General features: G+C 36.5%; 1 protein-coding gene across 5 annotated transcripts in view; it reads right to left on the bottom strand.

Annotated features, from left to right (window-relative positions):
- spock1 (SPARC (osteonectin), cwcv and kazal like domains proteoglycan 1) overlaps positions 1-23,400 on the bottom strand; it is a 218,256-nt gene that overhangs the window by 16,496 nt on the left and 178,360 nt on the right. For all 5 annotated transcript variants that reach the window (XM_048202739.1, XM_048202742.1, XM_048202741.1 and 2 more), the window contains one exon: positions 19,008-19,122. In XM_048202739.1, coding sequence (XP_048058696.1) covers positions 19,008-19,122 — 115 coding nt within the window. The remainder of the gene's footprint in view (positions 1-19,007; positions 19,123-23,400) is intronic.

Genomic DNA, 23,400 nt, shown 5'->3' on the forward strand with positions numbered 1-23,400 from the left:
TTTAAAATATATTTATTTTAACCCACACACACACACACACACACTGTAATCTAATGTGATCATTATATATCATTATGCAGTTAAATTAGTTAAATGTGGTTTCATATGTGGAGTTGTTAAAGATCAGTAAAACAATCTACAGTATTAAAAGAGTTTTAAATGCATGTGAGACTTCTGCTCTCTAAAGAGGCTAAATGAACATGATTTAGGCTTGTTTAATTAGGAAAAAACAGGCCAGCAGATCACAGACTAAACATTTGCATGAACCCAGAGAGAGGAGAGGATGAGATGCTTTAAAACTTATAATTAGAGATCTCGACCACTCGACCCTGAAGAGTTTACAGGTTCTGTGCCTTTATTCAACATCATTTCTGTCCTTTGTGCTCTGAGAAAATCAATACAAAATGGAGCGAAAGGAACTCTAAAGGGATCATGAATTGAGAAACTTTTCTGTGAGCTTTTAATATCGTATAAGAATATCTTGTAAGTTTTAGAACTGAAAACGTCCTTGTTAGTCCAATAAAAGCTTTTATTGACATCAGGCCCAGCAAACGACTGATCCTGGAATGTGCCTATCTATCTATCTATCTATCTATCCATCTATCAATCAACCCCTACTTCATCATTGCGACGTTAGCCCCGCCCACTGGTGTGTTAGTGAGATGAGGAGGAGAGAAGAGCGATACTGGACTAAAAATTTCATTACCTTTCAAAGCATCCTAATGCTAGAAATAAGGTTATTTTTTTCAACAATGTGAATGTATCAGTTGAGCTTTATTTATTTGTATTTGGAACATTTCACTGTGGATTCTTTGGTAACTCAATCTCATTTCGGCTCAGGCTTTGCAAACAGATTTTTACAATGTGGACTCGACAGTAATGCAACAACATGTGAGTAACTGTTCATTCTAATGCCTGATCTGATATGTAATGATTCAGTTTTAATCATGTAATGATTAAAATGAATGATGTACAGTCAGATGTTCTTTGTCTATATGTCAGTAAATCAAACCAGTGACTAACGATTAACTTCAGTTGTTTCTCTTAGGAGGATGAAAATAATCTGTTATTCAAACAATGATTAAATTATATATAGAAAATAATCAAAGAATGCTCCCTTTACAATTGCTGGAGCTGTCAATCAAACAGCGTATGCTAGAGCTGTTAATCAAACAGCGCAAGTTTACAAGTTTATATCAGAGTTTTGGACTCTGAGTTATGATGAAAGCATTCGCTAGTGTGCAGAATGACAAGATCACTGCTTTCATGTACTCCACAACATGTCTGTGATCAGCTACAGTGTTCATCACTGCAACCTTTCATGCCACAATCTAAATATAATGCCATAAATCTAAATATAATGTTATAATCAACACTTTTCATCATTAGTTAACCTTGAGAGCTGTAATAGTAAAAATTTGCTAAAAGTTTTCGAGAGAGTAATACTTAGCTATTTCATATGCAAAGATGTTAGCCAATCACAACAGTCTCACCACAGACACGCCCCTTAAAACAGAGCGTTCAAATCAGAGGGCTAAAATCAGGGTATGAAAATGCCTTTTATTTCTAAATTATGACCATTTTTGATGTAAAAAGCATACTAACATTATAAGTGCACCCCAGGAATCATTATAAAACAATAAAACAACGCAGTTTATGACCCCTTTAAAATGAACTTTTTAGATGAATAGTCTAATATTATTAATATTTTGTACATGTCTATGTATAAATTAAGTTTAAGTTAAGTTACTTCAACTAAAAAAGTTTTTTTATTTTTCATTTCAGGTGCCATCAAACATTTTTTTTTTACAAGATGTAATATAAGTCTAAGGTGTCCCCTGAATGTGTCTGTGAAGTTGCAGCTGAAAATACCCCATAGATTTTTTTTAATTAATTTTTTTAACTACCTATTTTGAGGCATAATTAGAAATGCGCCGATTCAGGGCTGCGGCCCCTTTAAATCACGCGCTCTCCGCCCCCTCCCGAGCTCTCGACTCTATCACTGCATAAACAAAGTTCACACAGCTAATATAACCCTCAAAATGGATCTTTACAAAGTGTTTGTCATGCATGCTGCATGCATACATCAGATTATGTGAGTACTGTATTTATTTGGATGTTTACATTTGATTCTGAATGAGTTTGATAGTGCTCCGTGGCTAAAGCTAACATTACACACTGTTGGAGAGATTTATAAAGAATGAAGTTGTGTTTATGAATTATACAGACTGCAAGTGTTTAAAAATGAAAATAGCGACGGCTCTCTTGTGTCCGTGAATACAGTAATAAACGATGGTAACTTTAACCACATTTAACAGTACATTAGCAACATGCTAACGAAACATTTAGAAAGACAATTTACAAATATCACTAAAAATATCATGTTATCATGGATCATGTCAGTTATTATCGCTCCATCTGCCATTTTTCGCTGTTGTTATTGCTTGCTTACCTAGTCTGATGATTCAGCTGTGCACAGATCCAGATATTAATACTGGCTGCCCTTGTGTAATGCCTTGAACATGGGCTGGCATATGCAAATATTGGGGGCGTACACCCCGACTGTTACGTAACAGTCGGTGTTATGTTGAGATTCGCCTGTTCTTCGGAGGTCTTTTAAACAAATGAGATTTATATAAGAAGGAGGAAACAATGGAGTTTGAGACTCACTGTATGTCATTTCCATGTACTGAACTCTTGTTATTCAACTATGCCAAGTTCAATATTCAATTTTCAATTCGATGGCACCTTTAATGTTTATTTTATTTCAAGTAATTTTTTATGGTTTTATTTTTGGTGGATATCAGCTTAAAATTGTACCTTACACACACACACACACACACACACACACACACAAAAAAAAAAAATCAGATGGCTTTCAAAGACTTGGAATATAGTGCAGGAAAAATGTGGACTATTATTTATAATTCTTTTATGGTGTGTTTTTGTCCTTTTTTATAGACTCTGCTCACTGTTCTCTTGTTCAGTTGATGGTCAAACTCACCCAGCAGACAACTCTAAAAAAAGCTTGTATTGCTGAAATGAATTTGACAGACGGCAGAGCCTACGGTTTCCATGCCTGCATCTTTTTGTCAGTGTACTGTTGTCAGGGAAACATGTGCAAAACACAGGTGTGGCAACACAGGTAGATGATTTTAAGGGTCAAAGGGCATCCAGGGTTAAAGTCGTGCTGCTATTCACCTGCATGCAATCATGTCCCCATATGGTGTTGTAAACGCACACACACACACAAGGGAAGAAACAGTTTTAAGTTTTAGTGCCATGACGTGTTGATTTTATGTCACATTTTTATTGGCTGTTTAGTAGACATAGGTCGTAACAGCAAACACACTGTGCGTTGATCATGCTGAATTTCTGACAATGTCAGAAAATTATCGTAGGCTATCTTGGGTTGCAAAAGTGTGACAGCGGCCGTTTTTGAACCTCTCTAAATGTACGACATAGGACCACCGATTAGGAGCCACGATCACAGAAATCACCATGATTGTTTCACGATGGCAATCTTTCGTCTGGGACAGCCGGAAATCGTGCAGTGTGTCCTGGGCTTTACAGAAACAGCCTGTAATAGCGAGTGTAATGTGTCATCACTACAATCACATTTGACAATGATAATTGGCCTGATAACAATCATCTCTCAGTAGTTTCACCAAGGATTCAGATATCCTACTGTAATTACAGTCAAAGTCTCTATTTCTCACTTGCTGTGTTCAAAATCGGCCCATTTACCCTCATTTACAATTTCCTACATTAGTCCATTATGGGTATTCTCTAGCCGTTGAGTGTAGCTGCGTCTCATTTCGGTGGCTGCATCCTCATTTGAAGGCAGCATATGTCATCAAGGATGTCTTATTTAAGAAAAGTAACCATAATACAATTGACTTATTCCTTGTGAGGAGTAAAATACTGTAATTTCTTTCTTACTTTGTAATTTAATGATTACTTTTCTTAAATGAGACCGCCTCGATGATATATGCAGCCTTCAAACGCGACCGCCGGAGGACTGAGCCTTCGAAATGAGATGCAACTTGTACACTCGTTATGTGGGATCGAATGAGTGCACTCAGTAACGTCCACTATGGTTTCGGACACCACTACAAATGGCTGTCCCCTCAAATATTTAAGGGTATATGGGACTATTTCGGACACAGCCACTCGTGTCCTGATTTTTACTGTATAATGTAAAAAGTCAACTACATTATTTTACTGCATGGAAACTAGTAATGAGATAATCAGATAACATTACTTTCATACGGATTACTATTCTGAGTTTCATACTACATTTTTAAAGTCCTCCAGCAGATACGGTCTTCAGTTCCCCAAACATTGTGAAAGGTTCTCCGGCAGACAGATGGCAGAGTTAATTTGCTCTTATCGGAGGGGCTTTGACATACCGCTGCAGAGATTTAATTCCTGATGGAGGTCCGTCATTCTGGCATGTTTGCGTTTCTGTGCCTGGAGCTCTGCTTAATTAAAATGAAACTGGGAATCTGGTTAAAAGAATTAATCTCTTTAACTGAGCAGTTTCGGTAAGTGCAAATCAAGCGCACGAGTGTGTGCGTGTTCATCCTGGGTAGAGGCATATGTTGAGTGGGAGTTGTCAATGATTCAAAAAAACCTCTTTCTCTTTCTCGAGGCTCAGGAACTCATCCAGACTCTGAAACAGGAGCAGGAGGAGCGTGTGAACGTGTAGAGGATGGTGTGCTCGTGCTGTTCACAACTGGTGGGTGGCCAGTGGATGAACAGCAATGGTTCAGAGAGTGATGAACTCGAGAAAAACTGAGATCTTCAGTGATTCATCTCCTGCCAGAGTGAAGGATTATGGGTGTTTCACGATGGAACACAGATCAGCAGGTTGGAAAAGACAAGTGGATCAAACAGAGAAGCTCAACTGCAAACAAACACCAACTCATGACTACAAACACCCAACAAACTCAAACTATTCTTGAGTTAAAACGTCTTTAATCTCAGAATGTGATTTCTGCACTTATATTCTGAAAATATTTCGATTTTCATAAGCCAAGAAATCCATGCAGTCTCCCAAAAGCCCCAGTGTATTCATTACCAAGCTTTCCTTCTTATACCTTATATTTCAATTAGTTGTGTGCAATTAATATAATATTATGATGTTTGTTTCTGTAGCTTAACTACCAAACAAACCCACACACACACAACCGAATCTCTTTGGAAAGACGTATTCTTAATATTTCATCAGCTGAACGACTGACATCGACATATATAGAAGTACAACTCTTCCGTTATGCTAACGCTCATGATTTATTAAATTTATTCCATTCCCAATTGGAAATATGAAGGAAGTGGCTGGAATTGATTCATTTTGAAAGTGTCTTCAGTGCATTTGAATTTTAGGGGTTGATCATCTAAACACACATAAATGTAAACTATATTATTGGCCAGTGATATTTAAAAAATTTGATATATAGTACATCCCACTTTATCTATATACTACAGTATACTCTCATAAAGCAATATATACATTATAACAAATCTCAGCTGCGTGTTTGTTTATATTATTGTAAAACTTTATCATCACCCAGATCTATATATAATGTTGGATATATATATTATATCTAACTTTAACTTATATACATACAATACACTCATGTAAAGTGATACATACTATATAGCAAATCTAAATTGCCTGACTTTTTATTTCATTCAAGGTTTAACTATATTATTGTCCAGTGCTTTATATAAAGTCGGATATGTATGTCCAATTTTATCCACATACATTCAGTATACTCACATAAAGGGCGTTATATACTATATAGCAAATTTCAACTGCTTGATTGTATATAACATCACAAAAATGTAAATTATATTACTGCACAGCTCTATATATGAAGTTAATATATTATATCCAAATTTATTCGCATTCGTACAGTACACTCATTTAAAGCAATATACTATATAGTATACTCAACTGCTTGATTATTTGATTACTCTTACACAGATCATTTATTATAGCTTGTCAAAATTGCCCCTATTTGGGTGTGATCAAAAACATGCTGTTTTTGTGTGTGTCCCTTTAAATGCAAATGAGCTGCTGCTCCCGGCCCTCTTTCCAGAAGAGGGTGGAGCTTTAACAGCTTGTGCTTCGGTTGCTCAACAAAAACAAAGCTGGAGAATCTCACGCAGCCAAAATGAGGATTGTCAGTAACGGTGTTCAGCCTTACATTGTTCAAACCGGAGTCGACACTGATGGAGAGACTCAGGAAGAAGTTACAACTTTTAGAATGAAACTGGACGTTTCTGAATGGTTAGTGGATAAATTTATGTAGTTGCTGTGGAGTTGATTCAACTCGTCGACCAGCATGTGCCGTCATGATAATCTTTTGTGCAAATCCATCATTCACCCTCGTTTGTGAAGCAGTCCGGTGTAAAATGACAGCAACAACACTCTACTACAACAACTCTTCCTCTTCTCTAAAGCAGCCCAACATGGCCTCACCCCCTTTGTTACATGTTCTTGGGGGCGGGGTTTATGTCAATTTTGGGGTTTGTGATGTCACCAACCCGGGAAGAATCCCTACCAGCCGTTTGTTGTAGTTCTTAAAAAGTCATTTCTGTAAAAGAAAATATCTCCCTTTGCATTGAACTTTGAGTGTTGTAACTTTGCAGATGTTGTTTCAAGGACCCCTTTAAGCTTGGCTCATACAGCTATCAATTTATGGAGATATTAAAGTGATCAGGCCTGGGGTCACGATATTTTGGTTTTATTTTCAGCATAAAGCAATTCCATTTATTTAGTTTTTTATGGACTTGTTCTTGTTCGTTGATATGCTTGCAAGATCTGGCAACACTTGTCAGACTCGTACCGCTTTCTTTGTGGTTTCTTGCACCACAAGAAATCTCTGATGCACTTTGAAATACTTATTTTAACGTTCATCAGAGATGTATCTATCATCTGTCATCTCTCATATCTCTCATTGTACATCATTAACAACTAGCGGTTCAGTTCAGTTCTGTACACACTGCGCAGAATTTCTGTAAATTTGGTTGTCACTACCTGCATTTTTTGGGAGTTAATTCGGTTGTAGAATGTGGTTGTCACTCCAGTAAATGACTGAACTGTGTGTGTACAGAACATGATTAAGCACTAAAAGGTGAACTGACAACCGAATTTAGCTACAATGTGTATGTGGCCAATGTGTATTGTGAAAAACCATTATACGAATAAATTTGACTTGACACTTACTGGAAGCCTCTGCAGGCCACATGTATGATTCGAGGTTTAATCTAAGAGAGTCTGATTAATTAATTGGGTTGCACTCTAAGACAGAAAAAGAGAGTGTGTGTGAGCGAATAAAAAAAAAAAAAAAACAGCTCTTACTTCTCTTATCGTCCTTCCTATATCGTTATGAGCTGAACTAACAGAGGGAAATGCTGATAACGAAGATCATTAATTAATTAGCTACGCTTTCCTTTTGTCCCTTTTCATTTTCTCTCTGTTGAACTTTGAGCCTTTTTTACTTCTTTTAATCAAAGTACACAGTATTCCTCAGGGCCGCCCGCCAACAGTGTGTGTGAGATTTCACGAAGAACAGAAGAGCGCTGCGGCTTTTCTGATGATTCATAAAGTCTGGCAACAATGCAAATTGAGGTTTAAACACACACATGGAATTGTGCAAGCTGTGTGTATGTGTGTTGGCCATTGAATTATGGGTAATCAGAGTATAAAGTAGGACGTCCGAAGGCACAACACTTCTGTTAGGCAGAAGAGTCACCTTCAACAAACACACACACACACACACACATAAATGCAAACTATCAATGCAAATGTGAGGGATCTCAGGTGGTCTGCTCCACTAAAAGTACTAAAACTACTGATATCTGTGAAAGACATGTGGCACTGATTTCCCAGCATCTAGTATTAAACTGTGTTTATGCTCCAGACTTGAATGATTCCTGAAATCTTGAGTGTTTTTGAGGAGATCATTGTGCTGTTACTTTTTAAATGCACCATTTTCACCTGCTGCACCAGAAAACAGCTGAAAAAAAAAAAAAAATCACATAATCCACACTAGAAAGGCCTTTTTCACTCTTTGCTCAGGGGTAAAAATAAGTTTGAAATACCTTTTCCAGAATACACTATTAGAGAACATCCTGACACCATCCATACTGCTGAGAGCGGCGTTTAGATGAATATGTAAAAATGTGATGCACGCTTTCCTCTCAATAAAAAATAAATAAATAAAATACTGTTTTGTGGCTCTTTAATGTGCCGTGACAGATCGCTGTATCACCTCAGTTCAAGCGGCATGTGAACTGATCATCTCTTCCTACTAGTTATAGCACAAAATAAACATGAATGAACATCAGAAGTTCAAGTCCACCAGTGGTGTGACGACATTTAATCTATTAACTCTCCTGTCTGGCTTGTTTGCTGGACAAAATGGCGGATTTGGCATTATGATTGGTCATATTGCCTGTCAATCAAACTCCCAACGAAGACTGAATTCAGTACTTCAGTCAAGTCATGGCACATTTATTTATATAACGCTTAATATAATAGCAGCTTTACAGTATTAAACATTAAAAAAGAGTCAGTGTCATTTCAATTAGAATTATAACTTCAATTTCTACTCTGAAGCAGCTCTCCAGAGTGTTTAAGCTTTCATCATCGCCACGGACCAATTTCCAGAAAGTTTACTTTGGCAAGCTGTTTTGAACTCTAACAATAAACTTCAAATGAACTTTGCTTTTGCCTGATTTTGTTACAAATGTCGTCACACCAGTTTGTTATTCGATTTCACTAGTAAATGGGGGCCTTAATGTGTTAAAAACACTCCTAACATCCTGGCAACCACTAGTATCATAGTGGTGAGATGCTCACAGGCAAACAATACACATTTTCTTTATATAATAGCATAAATATAGTACGATCAAAATACAACAATATTTTTGTTTTTGCTGGAACACAGAATGAGGAAATCCACTGAAATGGAACATAAATTACTCTTAATAATATACACACACACCTGTAAACACACCTAAAACACTAGTATCATATTGCTATACTGAAATATTATTTTGCTGTACTATGCAGACACTCAGTCCTCTTTAGTCCACCTAGGACATTTATTGAAACTAAATTACATAAACTAAACTACCAAAAGTTTCAGTTTGTAAAATTAGTTTAATGCTCTAGTCAAGATAAAGATGAACGAAATAGCATTTAGTAATCGTAATATTATTCAGTATTAACTAATGCATTTTCTTAAACAATAAGTTGTATCTGTTAAAATTAGTTCAAAGAACTAACATCTAACAATTGCATTTTTTATTTATTAACATTAACAAAGATTAAAAATGCTGTAAAAAACTATTGTTCATTGTTAGATTGTTTTTGCTAACGCATTAACTAATGTTAACAAATGAGATCTTATTATGAACAACTGAAATCAGAAATCACGATGACATCACCATAATGAGCTTATGAACTACACCCTTACTCAATTTACAACAAAGAAATCTTAAAGGTACAGTAGCATTAGTCAGATAGAGAGTGGAAATGGCCAAAATTACATTAATTTTTGGTTAAAAAGAAATCCTGACAAACATTAGAAGCACACGAGCTGGCAGTACTAAATGGATGCAGACACAGTCTATCGAAAACAACAAACAGCACTGAATAATGAATTTGTCATGTCCTAATGTGACATACAGACAAGAATAATGTTTTGATCACGTAAACCTGCTTGAGAGAGCTATTGATATGTCTGACCTTTAAAATGAAGTGTTTACGAGTATGAGAGAGTCAAACACTCCAGTGACATTTATTCTGATGTATTAAAGCCATTATATTAATGCTCGACAGGTGCGCCTGAGATTCAGGAGGAATTAGAGGATTTCCTGAATATTCTGCAGGTTAGTGAAGAGCCCGTTCACATCTGTGTTTGATGCACTGATGAGCTTCTTAAACCATTCATTTTCAAGTTTAACTTCATAAATATTTGGTTATTATAAATACAAATTCAAAGGAATAAATGGAATCTCCACACCCCCCAAAAAAGGGAAATATATTCATTCTCAGTTTGGGGAGGCTTATTTATTTATTTATGTATTTTTAGTTTTAAAGAAATTAATACTTTTGTTCACCAAGGATGGATTAAATTGATCAAAAGTGACAGTAAAGACATTTATAATTTTACAAAATATTTCTATTTCACATAAATGCACTTTATTCAAACTTTCTATTCATCAAAGTATCCTGAAAAATAAAAATAAAAAATGAATCACCATTAAAACATCTTACCGAATGATATTGAATGATAGTGTATAGTCCAAAATCCCATAATATCCAATATACATAGTATAATGTATATACATATTGTATTTTGTATATATATATATATAAATATACATCCACATGCATACTGTATAAAATCTATCACAGACCTTCAAAAATATGCTCTGGTTACATTAAATATAACTAAAAACACTAAAGTCTGTGCTGCTCACCAGAAAATATGTCACTTCCTGTAGGATGATATCATTACGCAACTGGTTTTGGTTAGGGATTTTTCAAGACTATGACAAACTAATTATGAATTAAAAAAAATATTCTAAAGAAAACATGTTTTGTTGGAAAAAAAATTCAATTAGATTAGAATTAGAATATTTCTGAATAAATTTCAGAAGTGCATCACTTGGGGATATGATACCTTGTGTTCAGTTAATTGTGATTTTATGATGAAAGGAAATAATAATAAATGTGATTTACATCTATTTTATCCAACATCCAAGACATATGATGGGAAGATGAAGATAATTCTGCATAACAGAATGACCTAGAAACACAAGAATCACTGACACACAGATTTCGGTGGATGTAATTTTCCACTGAAAGGCTCATATTGCTGTTTTTCCTCTAAGGCCCAATGAAGAAAGATGAGCGTGTGTGTGTTGTATTATATTGCAGAGTAAAGCGTGAAAAACGATTCTTCAAAACATAATGAGCGAGTGTTGTTCAGCGCGTACACACACACACACACACACTCGTCTCTCTATAGTATTTTCTCTCAGGTGATCCCTCTATTTTTCACTTTTCTCTCCTGCTGTGAGTGAAAAATCTCTTGTGTTTCTCTTCAGATCATATCTCTCTCCGTCTCCATCCCTCCTTTCATCCTAACAAACCCATTGCCCATCTCCACCCCCTCTGGCTCCATCTGTAATCATCTCCACCTCTTTGTCTCTCCTTTCCAGTATCTCCAGGAATTTCTGTGGCTCGGCCGGTCAAGATCATGGGTTTGATTACTTGTAAGACACTTCGGATAAAAGCCTCTGCTAAACGCCACATTAAATATGATTTTTTCACCTAAATTAAATTCAATTTAAATTAAAATTTCCCTAAATTTTTTTGTTTTTAATTTAACAACACAATTTAACATTTTTTATTATAATTTTCTGGATTCAGTTTTAATGGTTTAATTAAATTGTAACAATCAAAAAGCATGTCTAAACAATCCAATTCAAAAAGCTTTAAAAATGTAATAATTTATTAAAATTTTCTAAAATTCTACAATAATAGTGGATTTATGATTTAATATAAATATATTATCAAAAATGGCCATAATCATATGAAGGCATAAAGCATTAACAGTTTAATTAATCTTTAAAAATTTAGTCAAATGAAAATTAATAATTCCTTTTAGTTTGTGGCAAAGTGCTGCTCAACAGAGGTTTACTGTTACAATTAAAACATGGAGAAAACATTGTGTGATATTCCTTAAAAAATAAAGTTTTAATAATTGTATTTATATTACTTTGAGTAGTACATTCCACTGTACAACAGTAGCCCTAATATATTTCTGTCATAATTAAAATGTTCTAAATTCCATGTCATTCTGCGTTACACAGTAAATTCCATAAACTGAATTCCGCGATTCCAATGGCGTTTTCTGCATCCGCCCCTAGTCCTGCCCTCGGTCACCCATCTTTCTAAACTACACTGTAACTCCACCGAGAATCACACGGCTGAAAACAGAAGAACAGATAATGGACAGACTCTGAGAAGAAAGAGATTTCCTCAATGCAAACACTGAGCCCCGACGCCGAGGAATAACTGCTACATCTGAATACAGAACAGAGACACATAAAAGAGAGCAAGATGAAAGTCAGAGATAAAATGACAAAACAAGATGAACAGGTCAAATAAAGAGAAAGAGAAGAGGCCGTGAGACAATAAAGACGCAAGGAAATGAAAGAAAAATGGACTTTAAAATGACACATTTTTTATCAGTCTCTCTCTTTCTGTGGTAATTGCTTCCTGATGTATGCAGCACTTTTCCAATTAAAGATCATGTCAGTGATCTGAAGTCATTAAAATACAGACATCAGAACGTTCCTATCAGAGTGAACCTTCATCTCTGCTCAGATCTCGCAGCATAACCGACAGAGAGACTCTGTTCTGCTGGGGAAACCTTTGGGAAATAAGTGCAAACAGGCTGGAGGTCATGAATCTAAATTACACACACACACACACACACACACACACACACACACACACACACACACACACACACACACACACACACACACACACACACACACACACACAACAACAAACCCTTAAAATAACTGATGTGTCATCAAAACACATCAAGAGCAAATCTTTATTGCTCAGAGGAAGTGCTCAGGATATATAAGTGAACTCATCACATCATGTAAGTATCAACTATTGACAGATTCGACCTGATTCCGATTCACAAGCTCTTGATTCAATTGACCCTTTGCCAGGAGTTTGATTGACAGGCGATCTAACCATAACACCGAATCCGCTTTAATGTCCGACAAAGCAGTCAGAGGAGTGAAGTAGATTAACTTCGGTGGACTTGAACTTGAAAAATGGTGTGTACTGATGTCTTTCCTTGGTTGAAACAACATTCCTTCTGATGTTCATTCATGTTTATTTGATGCTATAAAATTAAATAGTAGGAAGAGATGATCGGGTCATGAACTGCTTGAACTGAGGCGCTACAGCGATCTGTCACGACACATTAAAGAGCCACAAAACGATATTTATCGTTTCAATTTCTTTGAGACTTTGTTTCATATCAAAAGCAATCTGCTCTGTCTTGTCTGTCGACACATTGTCAGTGTCCTCTTTGGTCCACGATGTATTTTTCACTGCGTGAGAACATGATGTGTGGCCTGAGGGCGGCATGGCTTGTCGGACATAGCAACAGTAACTAAAGAGGGCAGGTCTTTGAAACTGTCAATTTGATTCAAATCTTGATTTGATACAGATTCATTTGGACATATATCAGGTACAGTACATGTCCAGCTACCTTAGAAGTTTATGGACAATGAATGGTTTTCCTGAGGTACATGTAATGCTACAAGCTGTTTTATTTACGTCTTTCTGTGGTTTCTGTGTATCTTTCAACATGCATTCATGTTTATTTCATGAAAGAGCTGAGATCTGTCATGCCACAATAAAGTGTGACAAAACCACGCATTTATTGTTTGAATTTCGTAACAGAACTGACAAAAGCTGAGACTCTGTTTCAAAAGTAACAAAAATAAAAAGCACAAAGTTTATTGCAAATAAAATAAAAATAATGTTTAGTGAAGTTTTACTCGCAAACTAAAAAACAGCATAAACTAAAAGATTGATCTTGGGATTTAAGAATCAATATCGAGATTTTTCAATATTTATCACAGCTCTAGCTGTGTTCATATTGAGATCTCTGACTTTTTACAACTAGTGATTATTTGGTCTCTTATAGGAGAAACTTGAACGAATGAATGAGTCATTTATATTGATCTTTACTATGTTCTACTGTACACCCAAAGCATTTTACAATCATGTCAGTGGTCTCTCCTCAACCACCACTAGTGTGTAGCATCCACTTGGATGATATGACGGCAGCTACAGCACAATGGTGCCAGTGCGCTCACCGGCTACAGGTGGAGAGGAGAGAGAGTGATAGAGCCAATTCAGAGGATGGTATTTATTAGAAGGCTATTATTGATAAAGACCAATGGAAAACATTTGGCCCGGACACCGGGGTTACACCCCTACTCTTTACGAGAAGTGCCACAGGATTTTTAAAGATCACAGAGAGTCAGGACATCAGTTTAACGTCTCATCCGAAGGACGGTGCTTGTTACAGTATAGTGTCCCGTCACTATACAGGGGCCACACAGACCACAGGGTGAGCGCCCCCTACTGACCTCACTAACAGCAACCTTTTTCCCAGGAGGTCTCCCATCCAGATACTAACAAGGCTCAACATTGCTTAGCTAAAGTGGGCAACCAATCTTGTTGTCTCCATTTAATCTCAAGTGAAAAACCAAATGTTAAAAATATCTCATTTGAGATGTTTCTTTTCTGTGGGTAATAATACATCTGCACGTCATATTAAGTCTGTGCAAACACCATCATGCCTCCATCGCTCTCTCTGTTTGTCTCTATTCCTCCAGAGACCTTGTTCCTGTGATGTCCAGGGTTGTTCCCAAAATACTAAATTCACTATTCACTTTCCCCTCAGGACACACACACACACACACACACACACACACACACACACACACACACACACACACACACACATACAGAACTATAAAAAACTTCTTGCTCCTGAGTGTTTTTCTTTCTCGAGGCTGTTTCATGTGTCTCTTACGGTTTGTTCAGACAGGCAGCAAAAATATTTGGCCAACTCAAATCTGTTTATTTTTCTGTCGTCTAAACAGCAAAAGCTCACCAAATGCCACTTTCACAAACCCAATCCAAACCACATTCACAGGTCATTTCAAATTCTGTCTCAAATTGTGTGTCTGAACGGATTTCAAATAGTTTTTTTCCCCATCATTCAGAGCGCTGTCCCTATGTAACCTATGAAAAGTGCTCATTGATGACTACAATATTACAATATGTTTGATAATAATGGCAATAAAATCATACAAATTAATATTTTAGTCATATTGAATTGGTCAAGAATAGTGTGAATGTGGCCTATGAAAACTCAAGTAGAAAGAGAAGTGATTTTTTTTACTTTATGGTTTGAGTTGGTTCTTGTAAAGAGTTAACCAAAGTATGAACACCCAAATCATTCAGCCCTAAAATTAATTCAAAATCCTTAACGTGTTAAAATAATTTAACGCATATTTAAACGCAAAATAAATTACGGAAGAATGTGAAATTGCGTCATAACGTAATTTACGTCATGCAGTTAGATGATCTTAAAGTCCATGCTTATTATATCAGAGATGGCAGAGAGAATTATTCATTCCAGTGTCTTTTTCGCTTTAAAACACAAACGCTCTGTCATATTCTGTCATTGTATCTGAAGAGCGTGAGCCCTCCCACACCTCGCTGTTCCTGTCTGAACGGAACATCGAAACATCCCACCGATGTATGGCCAGATGATATGAAAACTATGTTTCTCAGCTAAATAAAGCAAACCAGCTTCTTGCTATTAAAGTTTTGTTGGATGAGGATTGCAATCAAAGTAAAGACGATTGAGGTTACATACAGGAGTCGTACATTAAGAATGTGTGAGTTCGTTTTATTGATGTGCAAACAAATCATGTATGAGTGCCAGAGGTGGGTAGTAACGAAGTACATTTACTTCGTTACATGTACTTGAGTAGTTTTTTGGAAAATTTGTACTTTTTAGAGTAGATTAAAATGTGGGTACTTTTACTTTAACTTGAGTACATTTGTAATGAAAAATCTGTACTTTTACTTCGCTACAATGGGCAACGTTCCTCTCGTTACTTTATTTTAATTCAATACTGTAAATGTTAAGAAATGCGTAGTTTATTCCATGCGCGCTGTCTCTTTTTTTCATGAACGATGCCCCATTCACAAATGAATCACTCTTTTGAGTCGATTCTGTTCAAAGACTTGATCAAACAAGTTGGTAAAGCTGTCTAAATTGATTCGCGAATCAGTTTGAATGATTTGTTGAGTTCCTGCACGCGCTGAATCGTTTGAAGCGGTTTCTCACTCGGAGCGGATGAAGTGGCAGTGGACCTACAGTCAATTAAAAGCAAATCTGCAAATGCATACAGTTGTTTGCCAGCGATGAAGATCTTTATTAGTTGAGCTGCGTATGCTGTCTGTGAACAATTCCACAGGTAACGTTAGGCCTATCGATTTCATTTGATTTTACTTCATGATACAGCCAATAGCCGACATTTTACAACCAAACAGATTATTACGTCACTATAACAAAAGTATGTAGTATTTCTTCACCGTTTTTATGGGCATATATCTTAATTTATACATTAATTTATACATATAGGCTACTATTGCGCAATGGCGGCGCCAGCGACCTGTTCGTCTTGAAAATGAACGCTTTGCGTTGACACAGTTAAGCAGTTACACGTGCCTGCTGAAATATACATTTGATTACATTTTGGAGAACAGACCGAAGAAGATCCGTCAATGTGTATTTGATCATTGTTTGTGTCAAGTTCAGATATGAGCGCGAGCACATGTAAAGAGTTTTCTCTCTTCTTTTAAAATGTAACGTTAGCTGTATACGTTATTAATGTAGTAACGATACATTCGGGTTACAGATGCTAGAAATAATGCTTGTCTCTTCTATGTTTGTTTGTTGCAAAGATATCTAATTATGATAATAAATTAAATATCTATTTAAATAATAACATGCTATTGTGTGTGTGTATATATATATATATATAATAATAATAATAATAATAATAGTAATAATAATATATATATATATATAATAAAAGTAACTAGTAACAAGCTACTTGAGTAAGATTTTTATTGGATACTTTTTTACTCTTACTCAAGTAACTATTAGGATTATTACTTTCACTTTTACTTTGAGTAAATATTTCTATAAGTACTTGTACTTTTACTTGAGTACAGTTTTTGGATACTCTACCCACCTCTGATGAGTGCTCTCGATGCACTGATCGCACATTGTCTTTATGCACAAACACATTTCAGTACATTCATGTTGTTTTCACACACATTCAGGATAATGTTTGGATTTTTCCTGTGTTTGTTGCTGTGTACTTCGTATATATGCAGGTCAAGGCGGTTCTCACACAGCAGGAGACTCCTAGGCGGATCCGCATTCAAGTCGCCAAACCTGCGTGACTGTCACATTCATTTTGGCGCTGCACAGAGGATCAGCTCCGCCTCCGGGTAGCGCCGTAAATTCTACTGTAAATCAGCGGATCCGCGGAGGCGGACGCGTCTTTACTGTAACGGTTGTATCAATTTCCAAACGGACCCGCCGCGGAGGTAAGGTTTTAATCGCGGATGCGAAGCAGACGCAGCGCGGAGCGGAGCCACGGCGGGTCCACGATCCGTCTTCATTGCGGATCCATCACTGCGCACAAGTGGACACCGATACGGGGCCATTCACGAATACGTTCCTGAAGCCGTGATATCTCCGCGGCCGATCCGCCACGGAGTCCTTTTGCTGTGTGGGTTGGTTTAGGTTTTTCTGGCATCTCCATGTGGTCCTGTTCAGTATCGCTTCTTGACTTGTCTAAAATGTAAACAAGCTCTTTTCTGTTGCACATAATATACACTGTGAATTCTGAAACTTTTTTTTTTTTTTTTTTTTGCTGTGATGGGTATGAATTGGGTATAAATGGGTATGAATTATATGAAAAAAAAAATAATTTGGTTATGTGGTGTACTTTTTTGGAAAGACATCTAAATTAACCTTGAAAAAATAGTATATTTTTAATTTTTTATTAATTTTTAATAAATCACAGTTTTGTGAAAATCACACTTCAAATTGATGGTTTACTTTGCTGGATACAGGCAATGATGGTAAAATGGACGTGTTAAACAAGATAAATGCTTGTATGCTTAATTTCACGATAAGTGTGCGATTAAAAAAAAAAATCTATTGACAGCCCTATATATATATATATATATATATATATATATATATATATATATATATATATATATATAATCTTTCATTCAGTCTGTTATTCAAATCAGCCAATCACATCACAGCAAATCAATGCATTTAAGAATGCAGTCATGGTCAAGATAATCTGCTGAAGTTCAAACTGAGCATCAGAATGGGGAAGAAAGGTGATTTAAGTGACTTTGAACGTGGCATGGTTGTTGGTACCAGACTGGCTGGTCTGAGTATTTCAGAAACTGCTGATCTACTGAGATTTTCACGTACAACTATCTCTAGGGTTTACAGAGAATGAACAGAAAAAGAGAAAATATCCAGTGAGTGGCAGTTCTGTGTGTGAAAATGCCTTTTGATGGCAGAGGTCAGAGGAGAATAACCAGACTGGTTCCAGCTGATAGAAAGGCAACAGTTACTCAAATATGAGGTCTGCAGAACGTACAACACTTCAAATTCTGAAGCAGATGATCTACAGCAGCAGAAGACACCCCGGTTCCACTCATGTCAGATAACAACAGCAAACTGAGGCTACAATCACACGGAAACATCAGAATTGGACAACAGAAGATTGGAAAAATGTTGTCTGGCCTGATGAGTCTGGATTTCTGCTGCGACGCACCATGTCACAAAGCTCAAATCATCTCAAACTGGTTTCTTGAACATGCTAATTAGTTCACTAAACTCAAATGTCCTCCATAGTCACCAGATCTCAATCCAATAGAGCAGCTTTGGGATGTGGTGGAATGGGAGAATCAAATCTGCAGCAACTGTGTGATGATATCATGTCAATATGGACAAAATGTTTCCAGCACCTTGTTGAATTTATGCCACGAAGAATTAAAGGGATAGTTCACTCAAAAATGCAAATTATCCCATGATTTACTCACGCTCAAGTCATCTTCTTTCAGACAAACAAATTGGGGATATATTTCAAAATATTCTGGCTCTCCTAAGCATTATAATGGTAGTGAACGGTAGCAAACTGGATCAGTGTGCAGTGTGTACAAAGCTTTTGTCTTCACTTCTCCAGATTTAATCTCTGTTAAGACAGTTCACGGATTCTTTCAACATCCTAACTAACAGGAAATGACTCACCGTTCTTCTCTGTGTGTGGTTTGATGACTTCCTGTCCTGGCAGGCAGGGACATGGACCCTCACACTTCACAGAGATGCCCTTACCAGAGCTGCAGGCCTGGAATTCAAGTTTACACTGTGGAAGAACCAAGAGGATTTTGAGTTGTGCATTTAGAGACATTATCACATTTAACCGTCACAACCCAACCGTTGAGCTTTATCACTCATGAAATGAGTCCGTTTCCAGAAAAATACAAGTTATCACATTATGATGACATTATTTTAGGTCCTTTGAAGTGAGGTGATTGCGTTCATCAGATCTGATCACACAGAGGCAGTGGGATTTAACTAAAGATGATGTCATGATTAGACTATAAAAATAAAATAGTTCATGAAGTGTAATACTTATTATTTTTCAAAGCAGACTCAATTAAACAAATAGCAGACAGTCCTGTTGATTAATATTGAGACATGAGAAAATGTAAACGTTTGGAATAGAATAGAATAGAATAGAATAGAATAGAATAGAATAGAATAGAATAGAATAGAATAGAATAGAATAGAATATCCTTGTCATTATTTCTTCTGTGAATTCTTATGTTAGCATCTGCGTCCATATTAAAAGCTCGGTCTGTGTGTGAGGACCTTTGCTCATTTGCTGCTGTGCTGATATTCACAATATCATAATGCCAGAGAATAAAGAGAGAAATGAATAAATCTGTGGTGTGCTTAATTTACTCTTGTCATCCTGATGCTGAACCTTCCAATAACCCCTTAAAAACAACTTGCCTATACTACACACACCATTCAAAACACTGTTTGTGTGTGTTTATGTGCATATCACTGAACAATTTTCTGCTAGTTTAAAGGGGTCATGAACTGCAATTTTTAAAAAATGTTATAATGTTCTCTGAGGTCCACTAATGTTATCAAGATTGTTACATCAAAAACATCCTAATTTGTAATTAATGAGCTATTTTCTATAATGTTTTTGACCCTCTCTTTCGAACAGTCCATTTTGATGGACTGTTCGAAACACACTGCTAGGATTGGGTAACAGTTTTGCATATTAAAATAATTTCAACATCCCCGCCATTACACGCATGGAATTGTTTTGAAAATGTCCGATGTGGAATAATATCTCATCACATAGCTGAAACATTTGCCTACAATGTGAAACATTTATGCTTACAACATATGCTTTATAAGTCTTGGTTGCTTATTACATATGCTTTATAAGTCTTGGTTGTGGCAAATAAAGCCCTGAAGGCATTTTTAGAGTTGTTTTTTTTTTTTTTTTTTTTCTGAGTGACATACACAAAAGTCAAATTTTGTGGTTATAGCATAAAGAAATCAAAAGTTACAGCATTTGGAACCAGGGTAGCCTTTTTGTTTAGCCCTTGATGCCCCCTAATGGGCATTTTAAAGTCATCCATGATGTTATAAGTGACAATGCCACGTGAAAGCAACATCTGATTTTAGTTAGCGTGGGGTCTCGTGATCGATGTATTGGATTATGTTGATTTTGGTCTAATTTTAATAGTGAGAATCTGCTGTAAATAATGCTCTTTTTCCACAACCAAAACATGTTTCATGAAGTTACGAGTAAAAACGTGACAAAAGTGCAGCATCCGTATATTATTTACATATTATTTACATATGGGTCTTGCAGGGCTTCACGTAAAAAAACTGTTCAAGTTTAGTCAAAGCCCAACAATTTGGGCTTGTTGTATTCTACTCCGTGAGACCTTTCAAATGACATATGACACATGACTATCTGAGTAAAATCCACAGTAAAATGAAGCGAAGAAACGAACAGTGTCTTACAGATGCGATCTAACTGAAACTTAAATAATGTAAAATACAATGTTCATCCACGCTTTCTCAGATACACTTTTAGGATCCCAAGGATGGAAAGACTGTTTTTTGACAACTTCGACCTCAAAACATCTGTAATCCTCAGAGGCATCTCCATGGTTTTGTTACTGGAGTAATCTTGTGTTTGTGTCTCTCTCGTTTTACTACTACATGACATGTGCAAATCGGTGGGCGGGGCTAAAGAGGCAATGATGTAGAAGTTGGCATTAATCTTCTGCAGAGGAGGTCTTTCGTCGCACTATGACGTAATACTGTGACAAAATCCGAAACGAGCCTTTTTCTGAGCTTGGTTTCAATAAAAGCCGTTTGTTATTATTACTAACAAGGAAGTTTTGAGTTCTGAAACTTACAGGATATTTTTATAGTACAATGACCTTGAAAATTTGATGGCAGCACTTTATTTTACAGTCCTGTTTCGCATGTACATACTATATATTTATTGTAATAATTACAATAACTAGGTAGATAATAGTCCTACACCTACCCTTAAACCTAATCTTAACCCATGTAGTTACCTTATATTATTCAGTACTTTCTTGGTAAGTACACTGTAAATACATTGAAAGTGCATGCACTGTAAAATAAAGTGTACCCAATTTGATTTCTCAATTCATGACCCCTTTAAAACCTGTTTCTTATTTTTAACACTGAAAAGGTCTTTTGTTCAGTAAAGACGCTGTTCTGTGCTTCAGATGAACAAATTCATTCCGAGAATAAATGAATCACATTCGTCAAGGAAAGCTCTTTAACGTCTTTGTTTTTTGACATACTCGGATTATAATAGATGCAGACAACATGAAAGAACTATTTACAAATCATTTTATTGACTACATGTGAGTTTTCAGTGGATTGTGTGAATCTACTCTCTTCCTGAAATGTCCATTCATCTAGATGTAGTTAAATGTTGCAGTTGTGGCCTAATGGATAGAGAGTCGGACTTGTAACCCAAAGGTCATGGGTTCGAGTCTCAGGTCCGGCAGGGATTGTCGGTGAGGGGAGTGAATATCCAGTGCTCTCCCCACCTTCAATACCACGACTGAGGTGAGACCCTTGAGCAAGGCACCGTACCCCCAACTGCTCCCCGGGCGCCACAGCAATGGCTGCCCACTGCTCCGGGTGTGTGTTCACGGTGTGTGTGTTCACTGCTGTGTGTGTGCACTTGGATGGGTTAAATGCAGAGCACAAATTCCGAGTATGGGAATACACCATACTTGGCCACAAGTCACTTCACTTCACTTCACTTCACTTCACTAAATACATACACTACAAAACAAACAAAAAAGTCTGCATCAGGGTAAATACAGCTTGAATTTTTTATTTATTTTATTTCATATGCAAATTTTCTATTTCAGTCTAGTTTCAGTTTGCTGAATTTTGGTTTTGTCTTATGAATATTACTGTCCATGGATTTGTTTATTATAATAATGTTACTGATTCTATCCATTCATCCATCCATCTATATGTAGTTAAATACAGTATAAAACAAGTCTGCATTTTTTATGTTGATAAGAATTACTGTGTTTTTTTGTCTCAAAATATTCTGTCCATGAATGTTTTGATTTATAATAATCTTCATCTATTTAGTGTTACTGATTCTACAAATGAAAATATAAAAAGCAGCCCAATGAGAGCAGATATCCAAATATCCTGTCCTCTATCTGTTCAGACAGTCTCTCTCTCTTTCTCTCTCCATCTCTCACATCTGATTTGATTCTGGCTGAAGGGAAGGAAATGGAGTGGGCGGGGTTAAAGCAGTGAGGTCACAGATGAGAGGCACAGGTTGGGCTGGAGGTTCAGGTTTTTCTCTCTGTTCTTGAGCCGGAGGGGAGACTGCGCAAGACTCAAGAATCCAATATCAACAGCGGACACAGTTCATCCACCTAACCATCCATCACCAAACACTGCATCATTTACACCAGGAGAGAGAGAGCTGTGCGCTGATATTGGAATTTAAAGGTGACTCTTTCCTCATTGGGACACAATGATCCTGAGTCTGATACTGTTCAGGTTAAATTCCTGTGATCACATTGCACTCGTACCTCACCTAAGCCTGGATTCACAAAACATTTTTAACCCTTTCGCACGCAAGGTCAAAATATTTTAGCTGCGCCCCCAGTGTGAGTTTTTTAAGGCCATTAAGGTTATTTTAGAACATATCACCTTATTATTTCCTTGGTGACGCATTTTGCTTGTCACGTGACACACCACAGCCACAACAGCTCTGTATGATAGATGTATCACTTTTTTTCTTGTTGTTGTTGTTGTTGTTGTAGAAGCCACTCGAATGCACGTCACAGTAGGGAAGAAAAGACTATTACAACTTCCGTTTCATGCCAGCTTTAAATATATTTAAGTATTTTGTATTCCCAAAAATGTTTCTTAAAGTTGTCATGTTATGGAAGTAAAATAAGATATTATTTTAAAAATATTTGAGAACTTAAGAAATTTTCAAGAATTATCCTAACTTTGTTTTTAAGAAGATTTTGGTGAATCCGGCCTTAGAACCTCAACACACACTTTACGTTTCATCAAACAT

Source organism: Megalobrama amblycephala, linkage group LG9, assembly GCF_018812025.1.
Source record: "Megalobrama amblycephala isolate DHTTF-2021 linkage group LG9, ASM1881202v1, whole genome shotgun sequence".
Taxonomy (NCBI): Eukaryota; Metazoa; Chordata; class Actinopteri; order Cypriniformes; family Xenocyprididae; genus Megalobrama; species Megalobrama amblycephala.